Raw genomic sequence first — 16,575 nt, forward strand, 5'->3', positions numbered from 1 at the left:
CTTTGAGATCCCATACAATTGGCCGTACTTTTGCTTTAGGAGTAGCGCAAAAAGCACTGCCCATCTCAACGTCTATGGTGTGCTGTGAAACCTTTAAAGGCTTTTCCAAGTCTCCGTTGATTTTATTAATCTTACTATTCTCATAAGCTATAATGATTTTTATTACTCTCATGATTACTACTAAGATTTTTATGTTTACTACATAGGTTATTATTATTACTAATAATGTGGTTTTTCTCGTGGTTATATTATAATTAAAAATTTTAGTCTTACCACAACTACTACTATTATTTTTATACCAAGTAGAGTTTCGTTTTCGGTTGACTTATAGTTCTCACTTGTTGCTGGTATTTCAAAAGCCTCTGGCTGAGCTAGAATCTGTAAAGTCAGTTAACAATTCTATTGATCTTATTAGTCGCCATAGCTCCGTCTATCTCTTAGATTTTAAATTTTGTCGAGTAGTTTTTAAGCGCTCATTAAGTTGGACTTTCATTAAATCTAACTCCCTTCTGAATTCTTCGTTGACAGCTAATAAGGCAGCAATTAAGGTTTGCAGCTCTTCTTCAGTAGATAGATTCCCTTTTAAAAACACAAAGTTTATTTAAAAAGGGCGGCATTATGAGAACGTATAGTAACTGTAGTTTATTTATTTATTTACAAGTGGCATTCCCTGGTGCTCGACAAGTTAACCTCGAATACGCGAGCTCTCAAAAGGTTTTCAGGCGCCCAAGAGCACAATTAAACAGCTTAATATGAGTAATATGTGTATATAAGTTAAGTATTTATATCAAATCCGTAGTAAAATGTAGAGGTGCACAGGTCACATCTAAAAGAGCTTCGTGTGCTACCCCAAAGTTAAACGAACTTTCACCCAAGCAGAGAGTAATAACAATTTCTGTTGCAAAAATAAAATTTCGGCGTAGATTTTCGAGATTCAATCAGAGGATGAGCTGAAAGGTACACACCACTTTATAATCTTCACCAACTATTGGGCTCTATTAAGTTTATTTTTGTATACATATAAAGCCAGGCTCATTGTCGGGGAGGCCTGACTGGCAGTGGTGTGGGCCTGTGTCTCCAGGTGGCCTCGGGTCTTGTGCCTAAGACCGCCTCCCCCAGTGGTGATTTTTAGCAGTTTTCCACCACACTTAGCGGAATGGCAGGAAGTTCCACTTTTTAAGTCCTTCGGGGCAGTCATTATAGTTCTCTAAAGAGCGTACACTGGTGGGCACTTAAACTCAACCCTTGTAGAAGAGGCGGGAGGGGGGATTCAGATTAAGCGGCTTAAGCTCTGAAGAACCACCCGTAGTGTGCCAGTGCTAAAAAAAAATAATATAAAAAGTCGTAATCCCTTTTTTAATTAAGATCTGGTGTGCTTCTTTAGTTTGTTTAAAAAGTAGTTTGGCCTCTGAAAATTAGACTATCTACCTTAACAGAAAAAAAATAAGCATACATTAACCAAACCTCTGTCAATAAAATTTAAAAAATAACATTATAACTAACAATGGAAAGAAATCGCTATTCCAGTAAAATTTATTGATTTTACTTAATAAAAACTTATTTGTAATTTGTAGGCTTTATTAATGGGTTTATTATACGTTAATTTTTGTCCTTGGGGGCGCGTAGTTTAACATTATTAAATATAGCGCTACTTCAATGCTGTAGCTAAGGCAGATTTATTATTTTGCTTAACGTATACACTTAAATAAAAAAAGTAAGGTAGAAGGTACTATATCCTAAGTAAAGATTATAACGTTCTATGAAGAAAAGCGTAAAACTAAACGAAATTATCGGAACAAAAACTTAAAAACTTAATAATAATAAATAAGGCAAACTCAAGACTTAATATAAAATAAAAACGGAAATCATGAGAACAAAAAGTAAAGAAACAACTGAGAGTTAACGCAGCATAACTAGGCAGTGCATTGCTATGAGGAAGTACCTGCCCAGTCAGCTAAAGGAGATTCCTCAGGACTGCAACAGAAGGCCGTTGTACAAGCAGACACGCTTTTCAAATATTATCGTATGGAGGCCTACAGTATGGTCACAGTTAATTAACGCTGTTATTTGTTTAATGCTTTCCTCACGTAGATGTTGCCCTCTCTCCTCTCCACGGCGATACTGAACTTAGAAATTGTTCGACTGATTAAATTAAGTATACCCTAAATGCTCTTCGTTTTATAATGCATGTGTTATGTGTTGAAGTGTACCCTTTTAACGGATTAATCGCACTCCACTATAGGGCGTCCATTTATGAAGTTGTGAACAGAGATCTACACAAAAAACTGCCATCTGTTCAATACTAGCATAATGAAATTAAGATTGTTAAAAATAATATTTAGTTGCGTACACATCCAATTTTAATATATTTATCCCTTTTGACTTTAAATACTGGACCAACTTCTCCTTAACCTTAATTCTATATTTTAATTTAAACAACCCTAGTGGCTTAGCTTACATGATAATTCCATTCGGCTAAGTTGAGAAAGCCAACTAAACCGCAAGAAGAGGTCGAAGTAAACACTCAATATATTGTCTTGCAGAACAAAGATATTTATATTTATATTTTCAGGAACAATTATTTATACTAAAGTATGTGAGACAGAAAGTAGGCACATGGCCTATGCACACTAAAAATCACGTGTGGTATAATGCAACTTGACATTTACAACCAATAGGAAAAATAATTTTTAAAAACTAATTTTTATAAAAGTGTTCCAGAACTCTCAATTTATTCCTTCCAGCAAACCACGAATATATATAGATATGTTATATGTTGACAATAAACACAACATACCCGAAGAACACATATGCTAAGATATAATTTAAATTTTACAAGTGGGCGACTGCCTCTTTAGGTATTAATTGGTGTTCTCGAATTAGAGAAGCTAAATCTACTGCAAAGGATTAGAGGGACTATAAACAATCGATAGGATTTTAACCTTTCATGGTGCGAAAATGACTCGATTAATTAGATATCGTACTAATACAATAATGTTATTTACTTAGTAAGTATTATTTTAATATAAACCCCTGGGGAAAATCTAGTAATTTAATAAATTTAATAATTTTAAACTAAATTTTTATCAAGGGAGGAGATTAAAATGCTTTATTATAAAAAGTATCTTAATAGGTAAATTGATGTGAATTTAGGAGTTTAGTCGCATGCTATCTTTGTTACACTACCCAGACTATAGCGGCCTTGGCTTTATTGTCATAGTTTAAAACCTTTCTTAGGCAATCAGTTTTTAACTGGGGCTAACAACTTAAAGCTTTCGGATACAACTAATTACAGCCGACAAGCGAAACCAATAACTATAAGGAAGACTGCAATTAGTTTTGCTCCTTTTCAATTCGCTGACCTGTATGCTAGTAACCTATAACCTACAAAAGCTAAGTTCCTGATGAATTCTAATTCACCAATTTTGCTTTAAGTTAGTCTCCACAGAACAACGTGGAGATGTCCATAAACTGAGCATTTATTGTCACTTTAAAGTAACACTCTCGGGTAGACCAGCACCAAAGGTAGTGGTTATGCAACATCACTGCCATTAATAATGGAATAAAATAAACACCCTTGAGCAACTAGTAAAGCTACCTATTAATAATTAAGTTTCTATATATATACAAGACGAGTTCCCACGCTCACCCAGAGTTCAGCTATCTTTAGGCGTCCACCGAACGCAATGTAGGCTTGTGCGTAATAATTATCTAACTTTATACCCAATGACTTTACTATGGATAGCTTATATGAGCATTGTTAGTGACACACGGATTGGAAGAAAAATAGGGATACCGCACCAACTAAATATTTACGCCAGAAACAAACAACGATAAAAAAGAAGATACAGAACTTATATATAAGTAAGACTGAAAATACAAATTGAAAAAGAATTATCGAATTATGAAAAACAAAATTTTTCTACAAACAAATATTGATAACATCTCAGCATAAAAGAGAAAAAAACGAACTTCTTGAACAGCTAAATAACTTTCAGTTTCAAACAAAACACTAGAAAATGTTACACTTAAACAACTTTACAAATCATTTAAAAAGATATAAGGCCTTTTGCAACAGAACAGAACTATCCTTTATGAAATATTACACGAAAACACAACAAAGTAATTACATCCCCTTGCCGCTACCTCAGGTTTATGACATAATAGTTTTGAAAATATCAACTACCATTTGCACTTACACAAAAACCATTAATTTTAAAAGCTTTACGGCACGTAGTTTTCAACCACAACAAGCCATAAATTATCAAATCTTTTTAGTGCTACCTAAAGGCCGAATTTATTTATTTATTTTTCTCATTAACAATATGCAGCCAACATATATATCGTCTTTACTGCTTCATCTTAAGTTACCCTTTCAGAGTAGCTTTTAAGTTGCTATTAACCTAACAGCACTAGTTATATACCCGAGAACGTGTCGTGGTCTACGATTCTTAGTGCAGCCCTCTGTTTCATATTTACTAAAGATCTCGTTAAGAGACAGGTGTGTTCAACAACCCTGACATGGGCAGCGCTTTAAGGCACTCTTTTTAGGTGCAGGGTCTAAACCCTGTGAGGTTTGAGCATATTGTAATATGCAACAGGGCATTAGCGAATATTCGCAACAGCTTATTTTGAAACTTTTTAAGTTGCCCGATGAGTTTAATGAGCAAACCCCATGAAGGGGAAGCATAGGTAGTTTGAGGTTCATAATACCTCCGAACCAAAGAAGCGCAGCCCATGTAGCACCAATAAATAGTTCAGGCGTTCTTTTCCGTTTTAAGTTTATCAGGCACTTGGTCTTTTTTACGTTAATTTTTGGTTTCCAGCTAACGAATCACTCAGATCTTGTTGACTAAAGTGTTAAGGCATGCGCAAAGTAATGGAGATTTTAAAGGGGAAGATAAGACCGCATCATCGGCAAAAAGTGAATGCTCGGGGCTTTGTTGGCTGGAAGGCCTGCCATATAAATGTAAAAAGTAGAGGAACAGCAAGGAGTCCTGGGGCACTCCTCTATTCAATTCAAGCAATCTAGCTAATAAAATTGTTGCTTACAATAAAATTAAAATTTCTAAGTCATTTCCGTTTTCTGTGAGTATAGGTTTGTACAATCCTGCTTGATATTTAGCAATTGCAATTTCTTTTCCTTTATTCCCAGATATCATATGGTCCCCAAGCAGTAAAGATGGCAAAGAATATTCTTTATTCATTTAAGATTTAACAAGAGGTCAAAATTTTATAGTTGTTGTCAGAGTTATATTCCTCCTCCCAAGTAGAATTATAAAAGCCCCCCAGTGTTTTAGAAAGAATCAATTTAATGAAAAAAAGGTATTTTTTATCTTGCGAATAAAGAGTTCTATAATTTTTTCTTTTTTGACTTCGCCTTTTCGCAATCAACACTTTTATAGTAAAAGGAACATTTATTAAAATAAGGTGTTATAGGTACTATATTTTTTTCAGTTTGCCTTAGCGAGCCGTAGCGTTCACCAGCTTAAGGATGCTTTTTGTCTAATTCTTTTAGTTTATTATACATTTATCTAAACTCTTTTTATTTATAATTCTTTAGTAATAACCTCAATGCATTCCGGATGGTCGTTTTAATTGCATCGAAACGGTAACAACAATTCTAAAACCACCGAGCTATGATCTGATAGTAGCTAGTAAATTGTAGTCAAAGGTATATTCTTTTGTACTGATATTTTAATACTTTAGATGAGTATCTAATTAAATAATGTGTATGCTTCGAGGACCCAACTACAGCCACGTAAACGCATACTTCCCTATGAAACAACCATTGGGAATTACCTTTTTGCTAAACCAAGCGGGATGTGTTGAATTAAAATCTCCTGCTGCCATAGCCGAGGCAGTATTTCAGATAAAACTTATCAAGTGATGTTCAAGTTAAATCCTATCAGGGGACTTATATACTGCAGTTTGCAGTGTTTTTCCGTGGGCAACGGTGTATATAGATATCCAACAGCTTCGATGAGCATCTTCAAAGTTATATTCAGCTTAGTGTGAGGAATGCACTTCTTTCTCGAAAGGGCCATTCCTCCTCCTTTTCTGTTGTTTTTATCGTTGCGATATGTGCAGTAATTTCTTATCCTTTTCATTTAGGAACTCACAACTATCTCTTGTTTTGTCACATATTCTATTAGAGTCGTATGTGTAAATATTTTCCAAGAGTTCATTTTTTGCAAATGGGAATCAGCTGTCAAAATTTCATTTTTATTCAGCCAACTGCGCGGCAAATGTCATAACGAAATTATTTAGTTCAATTGGGATGGTCGTTATATTTTTCAGAATTACTAGTAACCTGCGCATATGACTAAGAGTGCGGGCCTGTCTGCTTTTTTATTTACGGGCTTTCTTTTTAATTATATTTATATTATTTTCAGGGCTTGCAGTTTTACTTTTCAAACTAACCTTTGTATTTTGCAATTATGGTTTTTGTCGTTTTCAATAAAAATACACACAGCCTCTGTAGTTTGCAGTATAGTGTTTCTTTACAGTTTGCACATACTATCGGATTAATTGTTGGCTGAAGTCTTTCGTGTGAGAAGTGTTCTTCACAACGTCTAACGCAACAGTTTATTGAGTGTGGCTATGTTATAACTGACAGCAAAAGTCTTATTTAATAAAGTTCTTTTGTGGTAAAGATTTAACACTTACCTTATTCTACAGACTGCAGTAACTTGTATATTTTTTTGTATTTAGGTAGCTTAACTTAAACAAAAAGTATTTTTATACGTTGTGCCCTTTTTTCATTTTCACCACTTCAATCGGGTTAAATAATTGATTTTTAGGGTATTCAAAGATAATGCTTTCATCTAAATCTGTCCTTGATTCTCTTATCACTACTTTAAGACACGTATCTTGCTCAGTATAATACTCATTTTATGCCACTAAAAATTTTCGGATATTTCGATAGTCACTTTTGGAAAAAGACCATGAATTAATTTCACGGGACATCTTTGTCGCTCTGCTTAAATTAATTTTTAAAAGTTCCCACTTAATTTTGATGATAATTCTTTCTCCTTAACAACAACAGGGGGAATTTTTTTTCTTTTTGTTTTTTTTTATCTGCTTTTATAGGGTATTAGTCTTCTGATGCGATTTCAAGGGGATAGACGAGAACTTTCGAATTTTTCAGTAGATTTAAAAAATTTAATCTTCCATCGTTCTGTTATAGTTAGTTGTTTCAGTCGAACAGATAGACGACGGCTCTGTACTTCTTTACTTTTTACTTTTTTTTACTTTTTTTCTCCAACTAACTGCCAGTAATCATCTTTATTAGCATATTGTTCTATTTTTTCAGAGTTAAAATCTCTAATTCGAGATCTAAAATAACTGTAAAAGATTCTTTAGTAAAATTGTTGGTCAAATTCCATATAACTTACTAGAAAAAGCTTAGTATACCACTTTACTGTAAATAATTGCGTTTAGTCAAAGAACTGTTTATAAATAGTATTAATTTTATAATGTATTTGTAAGTAGTTAGGAGTTGAACGAGTATCTTTTAATTAAATAGCATATAGATTAGTTAAAATCAATATACTAATTCGAGTGGCTTATACATAGCGCCACAGCTTTCTTGAACAGGAAATTACAAACCCTATTTACGCTCATGTTGCTTTTATATTTCACAAGGGCTATAGCTCATTAAAATTTTACACAATCCTCAACTAAAAAGAACCTGTATAATTAATGAGGTGTGCATTAAAATTAATGTGGTACTTAATACTCTCAAAATGCTCCCTACATTATCTATAATTGTTTGATCAAAAGATTAGAAAAACTAAAATCTGTACTAAATTTGATAACTGTGTTTTACCGCAAAGATTATAATACCATAATTAGCCTATATATCGATGATTGTATAATACAGTGAAACGCTGCAATGTATTTACAAACTATGCAAAAGTAAAATACTAAGCGTTGACATAACTAATAGTAATTTGAGACCAGTAGATGTGGAAATATGCAAATATTACGGACCCAACTACTGTATGATGGGCTTTACGCAACATAACTGAAAGCACAAGGCTGGACATTCCTTCTGCTACTACATTTTTAAGCAGATTTTGCTTAACACCAGGTCTTCATTTGAAAATGGTAAAAAAAGTTTTAAACTACTTACGCCAAATTAGAAACTTGCAGCTCAGATAAGTAAAATATATTAATAGAACGCTACTCAGAGCCTTCTTGGACTGGTAACTTTGTCGTGCGGTCTACAATAGGGGATTATAATATTATTAGGGTGTCCCATATATTGCCCTCTAAAGGTGATAAAAACCAAAAAATACCAAAATTTTGATGTGAAGCCGAAGTCGCAGCCTTGTAAGACGATAAAGGATGAATTTTTCATGGAGCAGTGAAGCCCTAAAGCTTCAATAATCGCGTCTGCTATTGCCATCAACTCTCTTATAAGGTTTTTCGTAAGTATTTAATTCATGAAACAATACTATTTATGAATACTTCTACTATTTAATATAAAAAGTTACTCTAAGTGATAATATATAATTTTATAACAAATTACACAGTTTACTTTTCAAAGATTTCAAGTCAACACTGATGAAAAATTTGTAAATATGTATTTTGAGAGTAGATAGCATGACTCGATTATCTAAAATATATTCCTTGACCCCGCAGTGGGTGCCTCGCCAGTATGGTGACATATATCGTACCATTTCGTATCCGCTGTTCTAGTAAAGTTATATGCAATTTAGCGGAGAACTTGAAGCGTCGTTACTTTTGGGCTTCGGCTAGAAACTAAAGTTTTACTGCTTTTTTATTAAAGTTATTAATGGGAAATCAGATAGCTTATAGATCCTGTCAAACGTGGATAATTAGCGGCTATATTAGTGAACTAGTTGATTATACCTTTTTAAAAAGGTTAAAGTTAACAATACAAATTTATTATAATTATTTAACATGCTGACCTAGTTTAAATTCTTCACGTTTTTTCAAAGTTGCCCTCTGCGAATACAAAAAAAATAAGTATGATGTTTTATTATGTATTGTTAAAGGATTTATTAAACACGAAAGTGATTCGAAACTTCACATCGCCAACTATAAGGAAGAATTAGAGAGTACCGCATTTCTTCTTTAATTTCTACCTTAATTTTTCAAAAATAACTTCGTTTTATTTCAGGTATTAAAGAACGTCTTCACAATGTTCCTAATGTGTTGCCTTATTATGCCATTATTGAAACAGAGAGTTGTTTATTTTTAACCCGCCAGTATATATCTCAGACGTTGTATGAGAGAATGAGGTTTTATGAAACCGTCCTTTTATATCTATCTTTTTTAACACTTACTTTGTTTATTTTTCAGTACGCGACCATTCCTTACTCTTATCGAAAAAAAGTGGATAGCTTTTCAAATGCTTCAAGCATTAAAATTCTGTAAAGATCGAGGAGTGCGGCACGGTGATCCTTCTTGCTGACTTTTTCTGTTTATTTTAACCGTCCTATAGGGGATATAAAATCAGAAAACGTATTGATAACAAGTTGGAATTGGGTCCTTCTAACAGACTTTGCTATTTTCAAACCAACATTTCTACGAAAGGCATCAACTCAACTTGCTATGTCGCCTATAGTAGTTATATTTTTTAGGACAACCCGGCTGCTTTTGCTTTTTTTTTTGATACATCTGGGCGGAGAACTTGCTGCATCGCTCCAGAAAGATTTTACAATTCCTTAGATTCAAGTGAGGTAAGTCACTGAAAGGGAATCAAAATAAAAACTTTAAGTGTATATATATTAAGGGAGAAGGAATGGGCGAGTATCAAGAGGTTTTTGGTTTCTAGCGCTCTTGTCAGTGCTACCTTTCAGTGTCTGTTCAGGGCGAACTAACTTTTGCCATGGACATCTTCTCGCTCGGCTGTCTTCTAGCTGAACTTTTTAACGACGGGATCCCTCTCTTTTCTTATTCGCAGCTACTCGCTTACCATGATAACAAATATGAGCCCGAAAATGCTCTTGGATCTATCTCTGACCCCCGCATAAAAGTTATATACTTTCGTCTCCTTTTGCAGCTAGAAACTTATTTGTCAAAGGATCTAATAGCTCACATGGTACAACGAGATCCACAGCAAAGGCTGGACGCTCAGGGCTACTTGCTGCGGTGGAGCAGTTCGGGTACATACAGTACTTTTTTGCTTGCAAAGTTTACCATAAGTCTTGTGGTAGGGCTTTCGGAGGAAATAAGTGCTGGTTTTCACGACTACTGCAACACTTTTAGCGCTTTTAGTCTGAAAGCGGAGGAAAAAATTGAGCAGCTTGAGATGCTTCTAGCGCCCCCAATGCCTCAAGTGTTAGGTTTCTGCTTTTTTTTTTACAAGTCACTAATCCGATCACTCCCTGCTTCTTCGACTCCACAGGGGAGCGGTACGAGGAAAAGCCTGCGCTCTTTTTTAACTGCGGTATTCTTGCTACCCTGTATTGCGTAACCCCAGCGCCTCAAATTTCGTGCGTGTAGAGAGCCCGCTAGTGATAGTCATCGCCTTAATTACTTCGCTCATCCAGAGTGTTTCTCTTTCCTCTTCAAAAGTGAAGGCTTTGAAGATGTTGATGACGTTGGCTGACGTAGGTTTGCTAATATTTTTCAATATTTTTAATGCCATTTGCTCTTCGGTTAGTGGGTATGCGACGAGTATCGCCTGGACCGGATGCTACCTGCCGCTGTTTCGTTACTTTCCGACCCCGCCACCCTCGTCAGGTTGAAAGAAACTTGCTTTTATGAAGTTCCCGCATGTCGAGTGCTTGTCTGCAGGGTTCAGTCTATTAAGACAATTACTAGACTCACAGAATGCGTCCGGTCCGTCTCACTCGCCAACGCCAATGTTTTTCCAGAGTATATATTGGTTCATCTTTCTGGTATTGTCGGGAAGAAGGGCGACCATGAGGTTTTCGTGTTTGTCTTCTCGGCGCTTCAGACTTTCTGTTGTAAAGCAACTGTTCCAATAGACGCTCGTCCGGATCACCTACGCCGAGTGTATCCCTACTCTTGCACGAACAGCTCTGCGGTTTTTGGAGGGCGTTCACGGAAGGCCAAGTTCGGCTCTCAACGAGGATGACGTGGACCTGCAGCCGTTCGAGCAAGATTTACACGAACTTCAAACCCTCTTCAAGGCGGAGGTTGCCTCCTTAGGCGTTTTATATCTTAATCATTTAACTTATGCGCATCAATACTTTTAGATCGTTGCGCTTCTACACGATCCGGAGCCAGCGGTCGGTCACTTGTTCCTAGGTTAAAATAGTAGGTCAACTAATATTAGCGCAGGTCCGTTGCACGCTTCTAAGCCGCATGCCCTCTCTTTGTCAATTTTTTGGAAAAGATAATAATACTGGTTAGCAAACTCACTACTTATGCCCTATGTGGTTTATTGCAAACGCGGTGTTCCAGCGCTTCTGCTATCGCATCTCTCGTGCTACTTGAACGAGAGCGACTGGCGACTTCGGCTGGCATTGGTCAATAGTTTGGCTACCATTGCACCTTTTGTGGGCACGCACAGTATACAGCAGGTGTCTACCTGCGGACCACTTCGCTTTGAACTATAACATTATGCCAAGTATAGTTTGTTCTTCCTCTTCTCAGCGAAGGACTTCACGACCTTGAAAACGATGTAATTGTTGCCGCTTTAGAAGCTTTATGCTTTTTATACGAAGTACGGGTTTAACCTTCTTACGCATTTTACTTTTACTTGTTCTTTTTGCACGCTTCCAGGCTACTTTTATTGAATACGGACAGCTTAATAAGTTTGTTGCTGAAGTTGCGCCTCTTCTTATACACTCCTCTGTATCTTCATTGGCTTCCAATGCGATTCATTTCTATGAACGATGTTGTTTTCCAGGTTAGGATTCGTCTATCTGCTGCGAGGCTTATCTCTTCTTTAGCACGTAACGCGGGGACTGCAAGGTCTTTTTGCTTTCTTCTTCTGGCCATCCGACCATTTTTAAAGAATTGGTAGATAGCGTAAACTATGTACTGTTTACTTTATGGCTGCTAATAACAGCGACAAGGGCCTTTCATGCTCTACAGGACGAACATCTACTTTTGAACGCACTCGCCTCTTGCAGAGGAAAACAGGTATCACCCTCCAACTTTGGAAACATCTATATTGTTTCACTCTCCTGAATTTGTGCTGTTTAATATCATTTGCGAGCTTATAATAACAATTTACCAAGTTGTACAGTAGGGAACACGATCTTATTTTCATTTCCAATATTTTAAAAAGATGATACAGACTTTGACTTTGCGTAGTAGTACTTTACCCGGCTCACACAAGTTTATTGTTCCTCAAACAATGTTACCGAAACCGAAGTCTTTTAGTAGTTCTATAAACAGTACATATCATCAATTTAGGGGCCTCAATGTTTTCTACTTAATATATTAACTTTTTTATAAGGCCCACACAAATCTTCCCTGTCACCCGCCCTCAAAAGCAAGGTCCCGAACAGCTGGCTATCTTCCCCTTGCCGTAGCTAAACTGTCCTGCTTTGTAGAACAACCCCACACCGCAGCGGGCCGGAATTGGCACTGCCTCGTTTGCCCTAAACCAAATTGTTAAAGAGGTTCTTTGCGTGCGGGGGCGCTGTTTCTTTTGATATGTCTATCGCTGCTATTATTATAAGACACACACCAAGTACGATGGCCAATCGGGGGCGCACCCTGTTAGAAGTGCAATCCCTCATGGCGTAGCAGGTAAATTCTAGAGTCTTGTTCTTCAGGAGATATATTCATCTATGAGTAGCAGTTACTGCGCCCTCTGGCAACACGCCAGGTCTTTCCACTTCTTCCTCACATTACGAAATACCTCTGATTATAACTTGCTAAAGGAACACTTTTTACTACTTTGCTCGATCAAACCTCTAGTGTAAATGACTTAGATGTCTCTAAAGATAACAAGTTGGTTGCCGTGGCGATGGACGATGGCTCCATACTGCTGTGGAACAGTGAAGGCTTAACTGATTCCGCATGCCAACTCCCGCAAATTTTCTCAAGGACAAGTATAGCTTTGTTGCTCTTGGAAAGGAAAGTTGCTATCTTCTTAGCATAGATGAAAGAATGGTCAAAACTAAGTTTTTTAACCAATCTCGGAGCATCGCATTTGCAACAAGCACTGGAACCGTAGGCATACTTAGGTTGCTTTTATGCTAACAATTTATCTATTGTCTTAACGTCGTTTAAAACTAATTTTGCAGCGTTGATAGGGTTTCAGAAGGTAATTCGGCGCTGTCCTGCCACACAATTGAGGCTAAGGAAGTGGGCAAGCTGACAGACTTGCATTGCGCTAACGCTGGTTCACGGCCTTGCCTCAACTAAAAAGTGCACTTTATAAACTTTGTAGTATAGGCAATTTGCAAGATCTCCTCGTGTTTAGCACACTCTATGGGCACGTGTACGGTTGGGACACGCGCTGCAATCGCGTAGCGTGGAATGTTAAGACAGAATCCAGTGAAGGTGAGGGTGAGCCACAGACGTCTCACCTTCTTTAAAGTATTGCTCGTAGGGGCCTTAAACTGCCTCGCAGTTGCAACAAACAATTGTTGGATGCTCTCTGGCTCCAGTAAAGGTTTGTCTTACAATACTGATGCTCCCACTCGCTTATACCAACAATTCCTATAGGATTTGCCACTCTCTGGGACCTTCGTTTTGGCCTCCCCGTATCAAGTTGGACACAACCATGCGGAGGGCCTATTAACCACATGGCCCAATTCTACAGTACTCTACTCTGCTTGCGGCAGCAGTGTCTCCTATAGAAATTCTGCTTCAGATCCGACTCTACCCGTAGCTGCAGTGGCCACAGATTCGATAGTCTACGTCTGGGACTTACTGTCTTTTAAGTGCACCCACCTAATAACCGTGACGAGTGATGCGAGCCATCATAATATAGAAAAAGTGGTTAAGTTTTTTTTACTTTATACTATATTTATGAATACTTTTAGAATTCTTTGTTGAAGATCGTGGAATTACTTAAGCGTAAAAGTGATGCAAGCAAGATGCGAGTGCTTTTGTGTCCACCCAATTCCGACCACATTATCACTTGTTCGTTATTAGAGAAAGGCTGGATTGGTTCCTTGTGTTAAAAGAGGTTATAATAGGGAGCAGCGACTACTGCTTGCGGGCGTGGAACTTAAAAACGCCGTCCCGCTCGTACCAAATAACTTCTCACTGCCCGTTAACGAAACCGTTATACTGGTGAGTATTTAACCGCGTGCCAGCATATTTAATTTCAAGCAAACTTAAGGACACGGAATGCTCGTTCTTTTAAAATTCTCGCCGAATGCACCTTTCCTGCAGGCGACTACATCTTTTCTAAACATACCAGCGAGTGGGCGGAGAGTATTTGTAAAGAGTCTGTGACTTCCTTGGCTTCTTTAACACTGGGCCAAACAAGGCTACTTATAACTGGCTCAAAGGAAGGGGCGGTAAGGCTTTTTCAGCCTTTTTATTGACAAAGGCTTTACATTTCCTCCCATAAACGAGAGGTAATAAAGAAGTCCGAGTAACGCTTAAGGTCAATAGTCTTCTCAAAGCCGTCAAGGAATTCTTTATATAAACAGAAGACGTCTTATCGGGTCTCACAATAGAAGGCTATTCACTTACTGCAGTAGAGTAGGTCGCCCTCCTGCTTAAGTCTCCTCAATCCACATATTTGGCTGTATAACATCATAGAACAGCTAAGAAATAGTGTAAGGTAAGTACGTGCCCGTATACGTTTGGCGGTACCTGAGTACCTTGCTTTCTTGAGTTTTTTGAGATGCGATAACTCATTGAGAATTTCTTGAGAGGTCAAGTTACTTTTAACTTTAGATAGTTTTTGATGTTCCTCCTTTAATTGGTCATGGAGAGACAACTTGGAGAGAAGGCTGGTCACAGAACTTAAGACATCTCTGAAATTTAACCTTTCTAAACGCTCGGTAGTGCCGCTCAACTCCACTTGGTTATCGCCTTCATCCTTATAAGTTTTATTGTAAATCGCCTCTTCCTTTTCTGCATCTATTTTCACCTTCAGTTCTTCCAACTCCTCTAAAAGTTTTAACTGAGAGAATATAGACTTGTAATCCTTTTCTAAATTTTGACAGTCGTCCTAACAGAAATAAAAAAAATTAACCTACTCTAAGGTTTATTTTTTCCTTATGCAAAAGTTTATTACTTCCAAGGCATTCAATTCTTTAGCTATAAGAAATTTAAAGTTTTCTTCTTCTTCCACTTGAGCAATAAATCTCTGATCGCTTTCAACTTTTTTCTCATGGCTTTGAAGCGTTCTCAGTTCTACCTCTTTTTCTTATTACAAAAATTAAAGTATAATTACCACTAAGTATCTTAACACAGTTACTGGTACCTTTTAGTTTTTCCTCTAAATTCTTTTGAGAGTAGTTGACTTTAATTTCTATTTGATGAACATTTTCAAGGATATTACTAACTGTTGCCACCTCTTTTTGTGGATTTAGTATAATATTTAAATCATGTAATGCTTCCAGAGCTTCCTTGGAAGAAGAAAGCATTACGTATATGACTATATAACACTCTTAAAGGTTATTGCTCATAGCGTGCTTTAACCATATGAACTCCAATCGAGTTGAGCAAGCTGCCTTAACGAAATAGGGTTTAGCCGAACTCCCCAGACCAAAGTTACCGACTCGAGGGTTTCTGCCTCCCACCGACAGCCGCCCCTACTCTACCCATAAGAGACCCTTGATTTTTTTAGAACATTTTTAGTGATTAAAAATTAATAACTTGCTAAGTATAGAGTTTCAAGACAAAACAAATTTTTTTAACGAGCTTAATATAAGCACGTAGAAACACGGTTTGCAGTGTATTTCTAATGAAGTCTACTAATCTTTATATCTGTGCACACTTAATACAAAAGAAGGTCACTTTTAATATATTGATATGTAACATAATACACTTAACTTGTAGATAAGTCGACCTCGCCTATATGCTTAAGGTGAACCCTCCAGTAGAGAGACCCCAAATCTTTCTGCCCCGAACTTAAAAAAAAACTGTCTGTTTTTGAAACAGGATTCGATAACAAGTTATTTACAAAAACTTAATTTAAATGAATTTTTTAACTGGATAATTAATAAATACATGATTCTAATTAAATAAAAAAGCATTCAACTTGTCTTCCTATATTTTGCAAATTTTTCTAGTTTTTTGGCGGCCTCGAACAGAAAAAGACGGCCCCTGACGTTCGTTAAAAGCGAGGTCGGCTGTATGTTAATTTTATAATATTTAAAAATAAGCATACCTTTTGTACAAGAATATAATAAATATAATATACTTAAAACAACTTACGTACGGGCAGACAACGTCAAAGAATTATCTAGAAAAGGAAGACCAAGCAACAAATTCGAAGAGAATAAATGAAGTAATCCGTGATTAAGCCAATCAGTAACCAGAATGTTACATAAACAAAGGAAAAATTAATTTTTAATGTAAGCTGACAAAGATATGGAGTTAACCCGCCACAAAACACAATCAAAACATTGCTTAAATTTACATAAAAAAATAGTAAGCTAAACCATTAGTGGAGAATTTGTAAATTCTATTATTAACAACAGTTTA

At 36.6% G+C, this 16,575-nt stretch overlaps 1 protein-coding gene across 1 annotated transcript; it reads left to right on the forward strand.

Annotated features, from left to right (window-relative positions):
• The first annotated feature begins 9,036 nt into the window (after positions 1-9,036).
• LOC135144350 (phosphoinositide 3-kinase regulatory subunit 4-like) lies at positions 9,037-15,008 on the forward strand. Its single transcript, XM_064076393.1, has 37 exons — positions 9,037-9,089; positions 9,152-9,272; positions 9,334-9,428; positions 9,476-9,567; positions 9,615-9,713; positions 9,767-9,793; positions 9,845-10,009; positions 10,058-10,139; positions 10,191-10,319; positions 10,382-10,423; positions 10,480-10,586; positions 10,640-10,719; positions 10,774-10,906; positions 10,968-11,138; positions 11,199-11,231; positions 11,284-11,350; positions 11,407-11,525; positions 11,579-11,668; positions 11,728-11,799; positions 11,855-11,967; positions 12,024-12,090; positions 12,239-12,347; positions 12,410-12,450; positions 12,507-12,575; positions 12,636-12,705; positions 12,755-12,784; positions 12,840-13,010; positions 13,061-13,145; positions 13,206-13,303; positions 13,357-13,464; positions 13,514-13,576; positions 13,630-13,725; positions 13,778-13,902; positions 13,950-14,049; positions 14,106-14,202; positions 14,252-14,432; positions 14,502-15,008. Exons 2-37 carry the CDS (start codon positions 9,268-9,270, stop codon positions 14,511-14,513), a joined length of 3,243 nt encoding a protein of 1,080 aa, XP_063932463.1. The 5' UTR covers positions 9,037-9,089; positions 9,152-9,267; the 3' UTR covers positions 14,514-15,008.
• The last annotated feature ends 1,567 nt before the right edge of the window (positions 15,009-16,575 follow it).

The sequence above is a fragment of the Zophobas morio genome, unplaced genomic scaffold (assembly GCF_036711695.1).
Source record: "Zophobas morio isolate AGI-343-1 ecotype UQ-CSIRO unplaced genomic scaffold, CSIRO_AGI_Zmor_V1 ptg000094l, whole genome shotgun sequence".
NCBI lineage: Eukaryota > Metazoa > Arthropoda > Insecta > Coleoptera > Tenebrionidae > Zophobas > Zophobas morio.